The following is a 15933-nucleotide window of genomic DNA, read 5'->3' as shown; positions in this document are numbered from 1 at the left end:
ATAAATGTGAGAAGAGTTTTTTGTAACAAATAATTATTGGTGTTTGTGTTGATGAGAAAAATCAAAGTAGAAAGTTATGGTGGAAATTGAGAGAGAATGGTTGTTGAAAGACTGATTGCATTGAGGAAAGTGGATGAGGAGGGCTTGGGTTGTCAAATCTATGATGGCTGGGTATGTATCAAAGACGTCATTGCTTACAAAAACAAACCATTCCGTAGGTGGACCGGCGTTTAATATGTATTCGTCTCTCTGAGTTTAGATTTATTCTTGCATGAATACGATAGGAGCACACAAGGACAAAGAGACAAGAATAATTCTAAACTCACCGAGGATCCATCCCGAGGATGGTCCCGATGATTTTTTTTTTTAGGATTAAGAAAATGTTTTTAAAATAATGTTGTGATTTTTTTTTTTTAATATATAAGGATATTTTAAAAATGAATAAAAAAATCAGAAAAAATAAAGAAAAAAAATTATAACTTATCGGTAGCCATCCTCGTGCTACAGCCTGCACGGCCCGACATGCAAATCAGGGAGCTCTGACTTGCGTATTTTCAGCGCCAAAAAATGAAAAGATAAACCCCCAAACACAAACCAATATTTGATCTCTATCAACAGGTGGGCCAAAGATGCATGCATGGTGACTTCCCCACGCCACTCTATTTCTTCATTTTTTTTCCTTCCGTCGTTTTAATATTTTGGAGTATTTTCTCGAATCTTGAATCTTCGTCGGTCTTAAGTACTATTTATTGAATACTTATCCAACAATGTAAAGGAGACATTTGTTCAACATATCTCTTCAGTCAGTCTTCCACTTTTCATTATAATATTTTTAGAATATTTTCTCCAGTCTTGAATAGGATTATATAGCAATGTTTTTTGAATACTGATCCTAAGTTAAAAGGAGTTTTTTGGGACTAAGAACAAGGATTAGATTATTCAATTTGGTTTTGAACTAATCTTAAACTATAACTAAGTACTCCATATTATATCTGTTATGCCACGAAAATAATGTATCTAAATCATTCGTTATCGTCTTCTAGTCTCCTCTTCTGAAAAAAAGAAAAAAAATAAAAGAAGCACAAATTGATAACCCATTCCATGATATGTTACGAAAACATTTGATCTTTCCTCGATTGCGAAGGCGTTGAAATTTTCAAGTTTTTTGAGTTAGCTGCCTACATAAATTGAATAAATTCACAAAGATATAAAAGTAGTGAACTCGTGTGGTAATCTTTCTATATATATATATATATATGTTATGTATATATAGCAACTGGAAATAGAATTAATATACGGACGGGATCACCCTATAGATCCAAAATCTTCAAGAAAAACAACCACACTTCCAACCCACCCAAAAAGAAACAAGAAAACATGGCGAAGGAAAATGTGTCCATGCATGTAGCGCGCTTGGTATCTTCCACGGTTCTCAATCTCTTCTTTATCATCAATCTGTGCGTGGCTGAAAATAGGAAGCTCGGCCTCAGTTGGAGTAAAAAAGCTGCAGCAGATGCCGAGGCTGTGGCTGCTATATCATGCTCAGGCCATGGCAGAGCCTACTTGGATGGGTTGGTTCTTAACGAAAAGGGATTTCCGGTTTGTGAGTGCAATTCTTGCTATGGAGGCCCTGACTGCTCTGAGCTTTCACCTGCTTGTGCTGTAAATGCTGGAAGGTACTGTTCCTTTATCTCTGTTTTAAGGAAGGAAAATCCATGATCACAAGTCTATGTTACATATTATCAGTACCATTAATAATGCATCCTCGATCCTTACTTTGCGTATATTATAAGATTAAGCATCTACATATAAATTGTTATATATTGTAGTGGAGATCCATATTTTTTGGAGCCATTCTGGAGGCAACATGCAGCAAGCAGTGCAGTTGTAGTGGCGGGATGGCATCGAATGGGGTATTCATACAGTGACAACACTTACATGAGTCAAGAGCTAGAGAAGCGTGTCCGCATCTTACATTCCATTGTTGGAAATGCAGTCACTGCCGGAAGGTACATCGTCTTTGGTGCCGGCTCGACTCAACTTCTTAATGCAGCTGTTAACGCATTATCCACTGATAATTCCTCTATGCCCGCACCGGTGGTTGCATCAATTCCTTATTATCCGGTTGGTATTAATTCATTCATGATATCAAGTACTCTATATATTTCTTTAGGGTGCGTAGTACAGTTTACATTTTAGATATTATCTTTTGATTGAATGATTTAGATTCGTCCTCTCGATAAGAGATAGAAGGATTGAAGATTATGGAATGACCATTAAATTGCTGAGATGATAAAATTCGTCTTAGTTATAATTGAAAAAAAAATAGCAGTTAGAATTTTATTTCTCTATTCAAGAGTTGTCCTAAAACTAGGAGATTTTTATTCCTAGTTCATTCTTACCTCTTGAGTTCTTTTTTAAATGATGTACATGAAGCTGGAATCAAAATACTGCAACAGGTTTATAAAACGCAAACGGACATTTTTCAATCAATCAACTATAAGTTTGAAGGAGATGCATCCCTATGGAAGAACAGTACTTCAGATGCTACTGTGAATGTCATTGAGTTTGTAACTTCACCAAACAATCCGGATGGACAGCCGAACAAGGCAGTTCTTAGTGGTCCAAATGCCAAAGCAATTCATGATCATGCCTATTATTGGCCACACTTTTCACCCATTCCAACTCCAGCAGATGAAGATGTCATGGTGTTCACAATTTCTAAACTGACGGGTCATGCCGGCACTAGATTCGGGTAAGAAGAGAACCCTTTATCACTATGTAGAGCACATTAACAAGACTGTATTAGTCCTTAAATTTTAAACTGTTGTAGATAATTTAATTGGTAATAACAAATTAATATGGGCTGCATTTGGGTAATCACATTGTTGGTTTCCATGCATGCATGCAGGTGGGCAATAATAAAGGATAAGGCTGTGTACGACCGAATGATACAGTATATGGACTTAAACACTATGGGTGTTTCTCGAGATTCTCAATTAAGAGCTTTAAAGCTCTTAAAAGTAGTCATTGAAGGGGGAGGAAGAGAAATCTTTGACTTTGGGTACAAGACCATGAGAGATCGATGGCAAAAAGTGAGTGAGACTCTATCCAAGTCGAAACGCTTCTCTCTCCAGAAAATTGCACCTCAGTACTGCAATTTTTTCCATAAAGTTAGGGAATCTTCACCAGGTAAACAAACATGGTTACACATAGATAGTACTACTATATGTTCCATTTTGGAAAGCAAAGATTTAAAAAAAAAGACCAGCTTGAATTAATCCAGCATTCTTATTTTTAACAGTTTTGAACTCAATTAATTATAATGACAGCTTATGCATGGGTGAAGTGTGAGAGGGAAGAGGACAGAGATTGTAATGCGGTCCTCCAAGGAGCCAATATTAATGGCCGTAACGGCAGCGTGTATAGTGCTGAAGATCGTTACGTACGTCTGAGCCTCATACGAAGCCAAGACGATTTTGATTTACTGTTTCAACGTTTGAACAAACTCGTGTAGGGGGAAGGAAGAAGGGGCAAAGCTTTTATAATTAATGACGTCAATCAACATTAGCTTTGTATTTATCATAATCATTATCTTTCTGTAGGCCGGAAATAAGAGGATAATGATTTTATTAGCTGGCCGTCTTGATGTATACCGCCTCATTCCTCTGTTTAATAAAAATAATGCTATCCTATTTCTATTTATTTACTATTTAAATTGTATTTGATTTTTTTTTTAATTTTAATTTTACTTAATGATTAAAGAAATAAATATTAATAAAATTATATATTTTTTTAATTTTTTTAATGATTAAGGATGGTAAAAAAATATTTTAAAAAAATGATAAAAAAATTAAAAAAATTTTAAAATGTGCTTAGATAGTAAGTGAGTAGTAGATTGATAGTAATCCTATCACTATTCGTTTAATAAACTTTTTACCTCATCCGTCTTGGATATTGGGCACACCAACATAAAAAAAGAGAAAATCAATGCTTATTAATAGAAGAGTATCTCTCGTATTTTTGTCTGAATTTGAGAATTTTAAGTGGGAGATATATATATATATATATATAATATATAAAGTAAGACTTATGCCATTTATTATTCACTTTTTTGCTAGGTAAACTGAGAGATTGTGGGTTTATTTATATGGTGCTTGGGATTTTTTTTCTGTACTTCCCCTTTGGACTGTCCTATCTCTTTAGATGAGCAGAGGGTTGGGGATGTGGCTTTGCCTTTTCTCCACACCACAGAGTGATGGTGTACAAATGATGGACATAAAGTAATATTTTTTATGGAAAGGTGAACTATTTTTTTGATTTAATAATGTAATAACTTAATATTTCAAGAGAATGAGAACAAAATGGTTTGAATAATATATGAATGCTTAAAATGAGAAGAGATATGTTCTCCATCCAAAGGAAGGTGAGGAGGGTGTGAATGGAAAGGAATCTGACTTTGGGGGAGAGAAGTGAATGCAGTTTGACTGAAGTACATTATACTTACTACTTACGTATGGTTTGAAACTTGTATTACAAGTTTTTAGAGCAGATGAAACCTTTGGGGTCCAAGAAACAGGGACCGCTATTCAGATTTTGAGCCTAACATCTGCAGTCTGCACGAGAATTTATGGCTTTGGCAATCCACTTTAGGAAAAGAACATGAATGTATATGTATAGCTGGCCCACGTCTGGGGACGTTAAACATTACATTACACATGAAACTGTCACCAAACCTTTCTTGATCCTCTTTTTGTTTGTTCACTCACTTTTTTATTAATAGAAGAGTATCTCTCGTATTATTTCGTTTTTTTTAAACATGTTTTAAGTGTTAAGAAAGTTTGTGTTGATATTTCTCGGATTATTTGCAGGTCGCTGAAACTGTTTTATGAATATGAAAATGAATGCTTTTATGAAAAATGTTCTTTTATAAAATGAAAAGAAAAGAAATGTTTTCTTACGATAAAAATGTTTTACGAATCTATGTTAAGGTATTAAGGTTCAAGTATATATATGTACCGATCTTCTTTAACAGATCCTTTTTACACATCTCAAGAATAGTTGTACGAATGTGAATGCTATATGTAGTATATATTATATGTATGTTCCATGATATGAATGACGATGTTTTATACTTTATGTTATGAAAATATGTTTTATGAAATGACTGATAAATGAGAGGAATGAAAGGACTGAAAATAAATTAAAGTTTTAATGTATGAAACTTCGTAACAGTCATGACTGATGAATGAATGATGGTATCAAAAGGCTGGACAGACTGCAATGACGAATAAGTAATACTGATAGTGTACTCAGTACTGATCCCTGACTGAGGGATTCTCAACCCGCAGCTACGGGCAGAATTGGGTCCAAAAGATTACTAATCTTAATACACGGAGCATAATAGTGTATAATGGTCAAAGAAAAAGCGATAAGATTAATTGTATGCATGAAAAATTTTAGTTTTATGAAGAAAAGTATAAGGTGGGAAATGTTTTGAGTAAATAAAATATTTTTAAAAGAAAAATCTTACCTTATAATGTTTTAAAGAAAAGAAAATATTTTTTGTGAAGTATGTATGTAAGTGAGAATGAATGAAACTTATGTTATTATATTTTTACGGTACCAAAGACGTCATTGCTTACAGAAACAAACCATTCCGTAGGTGGACCGGCTTTTAATATGTATTTGTCTCTGTGTGTTTAGAATTATTCTTGCATGAATACGATACGAGCACACAACGACAAAGAGACAAGAATAATTCTTAACTCACCGATGATCCATCCGATGATGGCTCCTGATGATTTTTTATTTTTTTCAGGATTAGAAAAATGCTTTTTTATTTTTCTCTATCAACAGGTGGGCCAAAGATGCATGCCTGGTGACTTCCCCACGCCAGTCCATTTCTTCTTTTTTTTTTTTTTTTCCTTCCGTCGTTTTAATATTTTGGAGTATTTTCTCGAATCTCGAATATGAGGTTATATTTAGGTAGTGAGAATATTTAAGAAGTATTAAGTATATTTATGAATAATTATGAGTAAAAATTGAAATGGATTTGTAGGTCTCATTGATAATATTTTGAATGTATAAAATATGTTGAATTGTTAACTTTTAGATATATAATTGAAAAATGTATAGGTTCCTATCAATGATTGATTTTTTTTATGATGATTTTATTGATATATAATAGTTATAAATATTATAGTGATTTTATTTTTTATTTATATTTAATAGTGATAAATATTATAGAATGTTTGTGAATAATTATGAATAGAAATTGAAGTGAATTTGTAAATTTTATTGAGAGTATTTAAATTATTTGACATGTGAAATAATTTCATAAAGATGAGAATATTTGAAAAGTATTGAGAAGACTTTCCTACTCAAAGGTAACCTGAATCTTCGTCGGTAATAAGTACTATTTATTGAATACTTATCCAAGGTCACGGAGCTATTTCTTCAATATCTGTTCTCTTCCGTCGAATACTGATCCAATGTAAAGGAGCCTTTTGTTCAACATATCTCTTCAGTCAGTCTTCCACTTTTCATTATAATATTTTTAGAAAATTTTCTCCAGTCTTGAATAGGATTATATAGCAATGTTTTTTGAATACTGATCCCAAGTTAAAAGGAGTTTTAAGAACAAGGATTAGATTATTCAATTTGGTTTTGAACTAATCTTAAACTATAACTAAGTACTCCATATTATATCTGTTATGCCACGAAAATAATGTATCTAAATCATTCGTTATCGTCTTCTAGTCTCCTCTTCTGAAAAAAAGAAAAAAAATAAAAGAAGCACAAATTGATAACCCATTCCATGATATGTTACGAAAACATTTGATCTTTCCTCGATTGCGAAGGCGTTGAAATTTTCAAGTTTTTTGAGTTAGCTGCCTACATAAATTGAATAAATTCACAAAGATATAAAAGTAGTGAACTCGTGTGGTAATCTTTCTATATATTAATTAATATAATTGGATCCTCTCTTTTCTGAGAAATTCTTACACTTTGTGTTGTCCCCACGTGATATATATATTATGTATATATAGCAAGTGGAAATAGAATTAATATAATGGCCGGCATCACTCTGCAGATCCAAAATCTTCAAGAAAACAACCATCCTTCCAACACACCCAAAAAGAAACAAGAAAATAGTCGAGAGGGCTTGAAACATGGCCAAGAAAAATATGTCCATGTTTGTAGCGTGCTTTGTATCTTCCTTGGTTCTCAATCTCTTCTTTATCATCAATCTGTACGTGGGTGAAGATTCAAAGCTCGGCCTCAGTTGGAGCAAAAAAGCTGCAGCAGATGCCGAGGCTGTGGCTGCTATATCATGCTCAGGCCATGGCAGAGCCTACTTGGATGGGTTGGTTCTTAACGAAAAGGGATTTCCGGTTTGTGAGTGCAATTCTTGCTATGGAGGCCCTGACTGCTCTGAGTTTTCACCTGCTTGTGCTGTAAATGCTGATGGGTACCTCTCTCTCTCTCTCTCTCTCTCTGATATGTGCATATGGGTTTTTGAGATATATTGTTTTCATCTTGGAGAAACTTTTCGTATCCAGTTGAAACGGTACAGTGAAAAAGTCAACCTAAATTAAGCAATCATTAGTTTGTGGCAACACATCCTCTGCCAATAAGGATGATCTGGTCAAAGTCGATGTCCGGTCGATATCCACTGTTCTAATTACGACAGAGTGTTCTCAACTATCCAAAAACTTGATATGCATGAAGATTAAAATTTCAAGTTATATTTTCTTAACAAGATTTAACAGAAGTTTAGATATTAGTTATTGATACTACAATGAATATTTGGCATTATATTAAAAAATGGTTATAAAAAGTAACAGCTAGGTGCATTAATGGTGGAACCACGTCATCTTCCATGATGATCTACACTCCTATATAGATTACTCACGAAAATTCATCTGAGCGACCATGATGCAACCTCAATGTTGGTGGGGTGCTGAAATGAAAGAGGTGTTTTGAGAATCAACAGTAGTGGCTTTTAAATATTCTTCATGAATTAAAAACATGCCTTAAAAGGGTTTTAGCAACAATTTCTTTTTTAAAAAAGGCATGGGATCATATTCCCAGTACTTCATCGATATCACCTTTCCTTTATCTCTGTTTTAAAGAAGGAAAATCCATGATCACAAGTCTATGTTACATATAATCAGTACCATTAATAATGCATCCTCGATCCTTACATTGCCTATATTATAAGATTAAGCATCTACATATAAATTGTTATATATTGTAGTGGAGATCCATATTTTCTGGAGCCATTCTGGAGGCAACATGCAGCAAGCAGTGCAGTTGTAGTGGCGGGATGGCATCGAATGGGGTATTCATACAGTGACCACACTTTCATCAGTCAAGAGCTAGAGAGGCATGTCCGCATCTTACATTCCATTGTTGGAAATGCAGTCACTGCCGGAAGGTACATCGTCTTTGGTGCCGGCTCGACTCAACTTCTTAATGCAGCTGTTAACGCATTATCCACTGATAATTCCTCTATGCCTGCACCGATAGTTGCATCAATTCCTTATTATCCGGTTGGTATTAATTCATTCATGATATCAAGTACTCTATAGATTTGTTTAGGGTGTGTAGTACAGTTTACATTTTAGATATTATCTTTTGATTGAATGATTTAGATTCGTCCTCTCGATAAGAGATAGAAGGATTGAAGATTATGGAATGACCATTAAATTGCTGAGATGATAAAATTCGTCTTAGTTATAATTGAAAAAAAAAAATAGCAGTTAGAATTTTATTTCTCTATTCAAGAGTTGTCCTAAAACTAGGAGATTTTTATTCCTAGTTCATTCTTACCTCTTGAGTTCTTTTTTAAATGATGTACATGAAGCTGGAATCAAAATACTGCAACAGGTTTATAAAATGCAAACGGACATTTTTCAATCAATTATCTTTAAGTTTGAAGGAGATGCATCCCTATGGAAGAACAGTACTTCAGATGCTACTGTGAATGTCATTGAGTTTGTAACTTCACCAAACAATCCGGATGGACAGCCGAACAAGGCAGTTCTTAGTGGTCCAAATGCCAAAGCAATTCATGATCATGCCTATTATTGGCCACACTTTTCACCCATTCCAACTCCAGCAGATGAAGATGTCATGGTGTTCACAATTTCTAAACTGACGGGTCATGCCAGCACTAGATTTGGGTAAGAAGAGAACCCTTTATCACTATATTAACAAGACTGTATTAGTACTTAAATTCTAAACCGTTGTAGATAATTTAATTGTTAATACCAAATTAATATGGGCTGCATTTGGGTAATCGCATATATGTTGGGTTCCATGCATGCAGGTGGGCAATAATAAAGGATAAGGCTGTGTACGAACGAATGATACAGTATATGAACTTGAACACTTTCGGTGTTTCTCGAGATTCTCAATTAAGAGCTTTAAAGCTCTTAAAAGTAGTCATTGAAGGGGGAGGAAGAGAAATCTTTGAATTTGGCTACAAGACCATGAGAGATCGATGGCAAAAATTGAGTGAGACTCTATCCAAGTCGAAACGCTTCTCTCTCCAGAAAATTGCACCTCAGTACTGCAGTTTTTTCCATGAAGTTAGGGAATCTTCACCAGGTAAACAAACATGGTTACACATAGATAGTACCACTATATGTTCCATTTTGGAAAGCAAAGATTAAAAAAAAATTAAGACCCGCTTGAATTAATCCAGCATTCTTATTTTTAACAGTTTTTAACTCAATTAATTATAATGACAGCTTATGCATGGGTGAAGTGTGAGAGGGAAGAGGACAGAGATTGTAATGCGGTCCTCCAAGGAGCCAATATTAATGGCCGTGAAGGCAGCATGTATAGTGCTGAAGATCGTTACGTACGTCTGAGCCTCATACGAAGCCAAGACGATTTTGATTTACTACTTCAACGTTTGAACAAACTCATGTTGGGGGAAGAAGGGGCAAAGCCTTTGTAATTAATGCCGTCAATCATCATTAGGTTTGTATTTATCATTATCATTATCTTTCTGTAGGCCGGAAATAAGAGGATAATGATTTTCTTAGCTGGCCGTCATGATCATGTATGCCTCATTCATCTGCTAAAGAAACTTTTTCCCTCATCCGTCTTGGATATTGGGTACACCAACATGAAAATAGAGGAAATCAATGCTTACTAATAGGAGAGTGTCTCTCGTATTTTTGTCTGAATTTGAGAATTTTGAGTAGGAGAGGGATAGACGAAGACTTATGCCATTTATTATATATTCATTTATACAGGTAACCATAAATATCTTAGAAATCAACTTTCATGTATCACTCTCTTTTTCACTTGAGACCCTCAAATTCACGCTAAAATTTGAGAGGAACTTGTGATGATCCCTTGTTAATGTGTGAGGCAACAGGTACCCGTAGCTTTGGCATTACATTTTCCGAGTTTAGCCAGAGAGAAAAAGATCACGTTTAGTAAGGGGAATAGGCACCTGAAATACAATAGCCATTTTGTTGTTTGATTAGTTTCAAAAACTGGTTTCATTCTACCTGCTTGATATTGCGATCTTCTCCATATGCATAATTGAAGTACTTTGACACACTAGAGCAAAGAAAATATTTTACCAAATGAAATTGAAGTACTTAATTAATTCTCTCTCAAATACAACATCTGTAAGACACGATAGAAATCTCTAAACATTGATCTTGCAGATGGATAACAAAGGTATATGTTGCTGAAGGTGTACTCTTAAGGGATGATAGCTGCTGGTACAAGCTTTATTTAACATAATCGAGTCACCATTAACTTTTCATACAAGTTAAGTCATAGGGTCGAGATGAACCAGAAGACCATTCACTGGAGTAGGTGATGGATTGTATGTAATCTTTTCGTATGGATCTACTTTCTCCAATTTGAATTTGGTGACCACATTATGCATGAAAGCGAGAATTTCTAATCGTGCATATTCTTTCCCCGGGCACATTCTAGGTCCTCCTCCAAACGGTACAAAAGTGTATGGTGCAGGCCCCTTTCCTTCGAATCTTGAAGGATCGAACTTTTCTGGGTCAGGAAAATATTTGGGATTTTTGTGTGTTGAACTTACCGTCCAGTAGGTCTGCAAGAAAATAGAGATTGAGAGAGACAAATTCCAAGTTGTTTATAAATGATTGATACCCTCAATTAATTGGCTTGTATATATGCATAGATACTTAAAAAACTGCATACCTTCCATCCCTTTGGAATTGTAAAACCTGCATAAGTGAATTCAGACGTGACCTCTCTGAATGCCCCTTGACCAGGTGGTGCTAACCTCATTGCTTCACATGCCACATTCCAAGAATACTTCATCTTTTTAATATCATCCCAATTCAACAATTCATCAGGACCTTTGGACTCTGCAATCTGCATTTGTTCTATTAAAACAAGCAAACCACTATCAGATCTAATTAATTAAACTATATACTTCCTAAGAGCTGCAGCATAAATAAAGGAATATTGCCTTTCGGCTTGGCCTTGCAATATGCATAGGAGATACTGATCAAAATGTTACCTTTCAAGACCTCGCTATAGACACGGGGAAACTCTGCAAGGTAATTCAGGACGAATGTAATTGCAGTGCTTGCCGTATCGTGGCTAGCAATGAAGAAACCTATAATCTTATTAGCAATGTCCTTCTCCTCCATTCCCCTGCCATTTTCATCTCTTATAAGGAGCATGCGAGTCAACAAGTCTACTTGTGTCGACCCTTTATTCTCTGAGAGCTCCATCTTTCTCTTTCTAATGATGGATAAAAGCTCCTCGCGAATGAGTTTGCCTCCTTTGATGGCACGGCTAAAAGCTGTACCAGGAAAGTTAATGGGAATGGATATGAGGCCAGCCGTGACAAGACTGAAGGGATTCCCGAATCTGGTCACATGGTCGGGGTCTTTGATATTCATAAACAACCGACAAGCCAATGCAAAGGTGTACTTCCTCGTCAATGGGAAAACCTTAACTTGTTTATGAGGAAACCAATCTGTCTCCAAGTGTTCTTTAGCCAAAGAATCCATTATAGGTATGTAATGTTGTAGAGCTTCTGGCTTGAGAAACTCGGGGAGAAAGCTACGCATTTTGGCGGTTTCTACTCTGGTAGAATACTCGACGTCGAGGGGAAAAAGCAAAATTCGTTCCATCGAGTGTGGCCACCAGGTGGTGACATACTTGTTCTCACTTGAAAACAAGAACTTGTTCCCAGAAGGGCCGCAGAACACAGCAAAGCTCTCTCCAAGCAAGGAGGTTCGGAACAGTTCTGGTGAGTATTTGCTCATTCTATCAGCAATGAACTTGTCTGGATCACCATTTTTACTCGCCATGGCATATTCCAGGGTTTCACCTATGATGGGCCATCCTTTTCTACCTGGCGGAAGATTGCGGGAAGAAGATTTGCGTCTATAAATGCGGACGATGAGAGGAAGAGAAATGCACAGGATTACAATCTGAAGTAGATACGAAAGAAAGAGATCCATATCTTTCTGCTTAACAAGAACTGACTAGTGAACAACTTAATTAGGGAACGTACGTTTGTATTTGGCGAGGAACAGCAAAACACGACTGGGATTTAAATAGGCCAGCAGAGACAGAGAGGGTATGTATGTATGTATGTATGTATGTTGTTGTTGTTTTCACGAGTAGACAGGGGCAATGTTTATGGTGAATTTTTTAAGTTATCAGAGGTAATTGATTATTCTTCTTCTTGTCTCGATAATCAAAAGAAAATTCTGTTTTTTGTTGGACGTGATCATGTATGTCCCTTTTGATTTGAGGTCTAACTGCGAATGACCATCCTCCTAATATGGGATTCGGACCTTATTTTTTCATTTAGAAATCAGACCAAAACATCTTGAGATCCCTACGACATATTTGATAACACCTGCCATTAGTAAATACGCTTGCTTCAGATGATAACTGCATGTGCCATGCTCTTTTGTTTTGTCCGAGTGAAAGAAGGAAAACAGAGCAGGGCAGATATTGACGGCGCGTTCAAAAGAATGGAAGATAATGCAAAATAATTGCAGAAAAACAAAGTAATTTCACAAACCAATAAACTAAGAAAGAGAATATAATCTTATTTTGAAAAAAAAAAAAAACACTAAAGACCGATAGATTCAATAAAGGAAGAGGAAGGTGAGACAGACAGACGAGGAAAATATAAATTCCATTTTTTGTTTTAGTATGTGATGATTATGACCCGACCCGACCTGGTGCTAAATATGATTTATTTAGTTAAAACAGCTGCCGCTCACAAAACAGTAGGAGCGAGTTTTTTTGAGCATTCGAGTAAAAAGACAGATAAAAGAATTGTTTTTATATTCCACCCGCTGTGATCTTTCTCTATTTAATTAAGTTTATGGAAATGAGTTGGCCGATTCAGGAGGCGTATTTAACTGTTCTTGCAGGCCCAGGGAATATTGTTAATCATACAGCGAATTATGTTCACAGATACAACTTGACATGTGACACAGTCGGAGTGCTTATTGTAGAAGTGAGTGTTTTTTTATAAAATGATAAAAAATGTTTTTTTAGTATGAAAATATTTTACAAATCTATGCTAAGGTATTCAGATTTAAGTATATGTATGTATTGATCCTCTTTGGCAGTTCCTTTTTATCCACCTTAAGAATATTTGTACGTATGCATGTAAATGGATACTATATGTAGTATGTATTGTATGTATGTTCCACGAAATGTATGCCGAGATTTTATGATTTATGTTGCGAAAAGATGTTTTATGAAACAACTGATGAATGAAAGGAATGAAAAGAAATGAAAGGAAATGAATGTTTTAATGAATAAAAGTACGTAACGATCATGACTGATAAATAAATGATGACACAAAAAGACTGGACAGATTGCAATCATATTACACTCCATCACAGGTATTCAAAGAAGCATAATTCACAAAGTCACAATGAAGAAAACCCAAAAATCCAAAAACCCATTATACCTGGACATAAGAAATGGTTGGCAGGTCCAAACAAAACATATTATTGAATCCAATCAATTCACAAAACATATCTCATCAGCAGTTCACGTACATCTCAAAAATATTTTCTCTATGTAAATTAAAACAGAACAACCGTTGAAGTTGGAGTTAGTCTTAAATCACCTCGGATTATAGAATGACTTTGAGCTCGACCTACTGAGGCGTTGACGGATCGAGATGTGGTAGAGCAATGCAGGAAAGGGAGGTGGAAGTTGTAACTATCGTAGTGACGGGGAAGGGGAGGGAGAATCACCGTAGGCGACTGGGAAGGGGTGGCGACTGGAAGAGGAATCCTAGCTAGTGACGCGATGGAGATGGGGACGGGAAATGGAAAGGGAATAAGAGAAACTCTAGGTTCACAGATGGGAATTGGGAAAGCGAAATGGGGAAGGAGAAGGGAGACGAAAAAAAGGAAAGGGGAAATGAGGTTTAGACCTAGTTTGGATACTGAGAAATACTATTCATTATTTTATTATTATTTTTTATATATTTTTATTACTATTCACTATTATTCAATATTATATCATTACTTTTTTATTATTTTTGTATTGCTGTTCACAGACTATATGAGAATATCTCATTATCGAAACACAACCTTAATGAAATGGTGTATTTTGGTAAACACCAATCCGCACCTTTTAGATGGAGTTTGTCTCTCCTGCATTGCATTTCCTCTTTGCATTTTCGTTTTTCGCCTTGGATCTCAATCCTGTTTCATTAAGCCCCTTGGGACAAAATGCCCCGTTTCACTAAACGACATCCACGTCAGTAGGAGTGTCAAATCGTGTTAACAAATCGTGTTAGTGTTGTGTCAAGACATGTACATTATACTTAATTGGTCAACCCAAACACGACTTGTTAAGAATTTTGTGTTAAAATTTCAAACCCTAACACGACCCATTAAAATAACTGGTTGACATGATACAATCCGTTACTGAATACAAAATAGATTGACACGATACGACCCGACCCGTTTCAACATGTTTACGTCAATGGGTTGAACATACCCATTTCAATCCGTTTGACTTGATTGATTTTATATAAACATGAAAATATAAATAATATTTATAAAAAATAAAAAACTAACTACAATTCTAAAATTACAATCAAAACAATAAAAATACCGATATTAAAATCCCAGCAGTGCCAAATATGATATACACACAATTGCACAAATATGATAAACATACATTGTAATAATATTAAAGTTACAATTCCAAATATGATAAACAAATATTGTAAAATATTAATGTTATAATCTCAAATATTATAATCTCAAATATGATACAAATATAAATTCAACTTTCTTAACGGGTCATAACGGGTTGACCTGTTAAATAATTGTGTCTTAAAATGTTAATTTGTTTTGACCCGAACTCGTTAAGGTCAAATCCAAACTCACTTTTATTTTGTCATATTCATATTAAATTAACGAGACGTATCACATATTACCACTCCCACAAGTCAATACCTGCGTTCAGCCTGGGATTATCGACTGGAAGAATAGTTAAAATTTTGTATTAACTATTTTTGCAGGCCGCAGGGAATATTTACCTAAGCAATAGCGTTAGCAACAAAACAGATGCCAAAGAAAAATAGGACGCCGATGCAACTCACTTTTTAGGGCCCAAAATTAAGCCCAATATGGTCCACTGCTTAAAAGCCGAGGCCGAATCCAGAAAAAGAAAGACCCGTGAGTCCCAAGCCCAACTCACTCCAAATGGAGCACTACCGTGTAGCTTTTTTCTTTTGATTTTTGGGTTGAAGAAGGATGCGGACAGGGAGAGGATCATGCGACGTCACAGGCTACCGTTGTATCAGGTAATTGTTTTATCAGTACTACTGAAGTAGCTTTAGAATAACTCAGCCTGAGCTGGATGCACTAAACACTTAACCAGTAGAGAGAGCACATCCCCACAATAAAT

General features: G+C 35.4%; 3 protein-coding genes across 3 annotated transcripts; 2 read left to right on the top strand and 1 right to left on the bottom strand.

Moving 5' to 3' along the window:
* The first annotated feature begins 1271 nt into the window (after nucleotides 1-1271).
* On the top strand, nucleotides 1272-3712 carry LOC108987667 (tryptophan aminotransferase-related protein 4-like). The gene is made up of 5 exons (XM_018960634.2): nucleotides 1272-1676; nucleotides 1830-2124; nucleotides 2460-2755; nucleotides 2912-3192; nucleotides 3333-3712. Exons 1-5 carry the CDS (start codon nucleotides 1378-1380, stop codon nucleotides 3515-3517), a joined length of 1356 nt encoding a protein of 451 aa, XP_018816179.2. The 5' UTR covers nucleotides 1272-1377; the 3' UTR covers nucleotides 3518-3712.
* A 3348-nt stretch (nucleotides 3713-7060) lies between these two features.
* LOC108987666 (tryptophan aminotransferase-related protein 4-like) lies at nucleotides 7061-10177 on the top strand. Its single transcript, XM_018960633.2, has 5 exons — nucleotides 7061-7474; nucleotides 8264-8558; nucleotides 8896-9191; nucleotides 9338-9618; nucleotides 9762-10177. The coding sequence occupies exons 1-5, from the start codon at nucleotides 7176-7178 to the stop codon at nucleotides 9971-9973; spliced, it is 1383 nt and encodes a 460-aa protein (XP_018816178.2). The 5' UTR covers nucleotides 7061-7175; the 3' UTR covers nucleotides 9974-10177.
* A 124-nt stretch (nucleotides 10178-10301) lies between these two features.
* On the bottom strand, nucleotides 10302-12816 carry LOC108987665 (beta-amyrin 28-monooxygenase-like). Its single transcript, XM_018960631.2, has 3 exons — nucleotides 11537-12816; nucleotides 11212-11399; nucleotides 10302-11101 (listed from the first exon to the last, which is right to left on the bottom strand). The coding sequence occupies exons 1-3, from the start codon at nucleotides 12489-12491 to the stop codon at nucleotides 10805-10807; spliced, it is 1440 nt and encodes a 479-aa protein (XP_018816176.1). The 5' UTR covers nucleotides 12492-12816; the 3' UTR covers nucleotides 10302-10804.
* Between the last annotated feature and the right edge of the window lie 3117 nt (nucleotides 12817-15933).

This window comes from Juglans regia, chromosome 11 (genome assembly GCF_001411555.2).
Source record: "Juglans regia cultivar Chandler chromosome 11, Walnut 2.0, whole genome shotgun sequence".
NCBI classification, from domain to species: domain Eukaryota; kingdom Viridiplantae; phylum Streptophyta; class Magnoliopsida; order Fagales; family Juglandaceae; genus Juglans; species Juglans regia.
The sequence above is the reverse complement of the archived record's forward strand: the minus strand, read 5'-3'. Positions and strand labels throughout refer to the sequence as shown.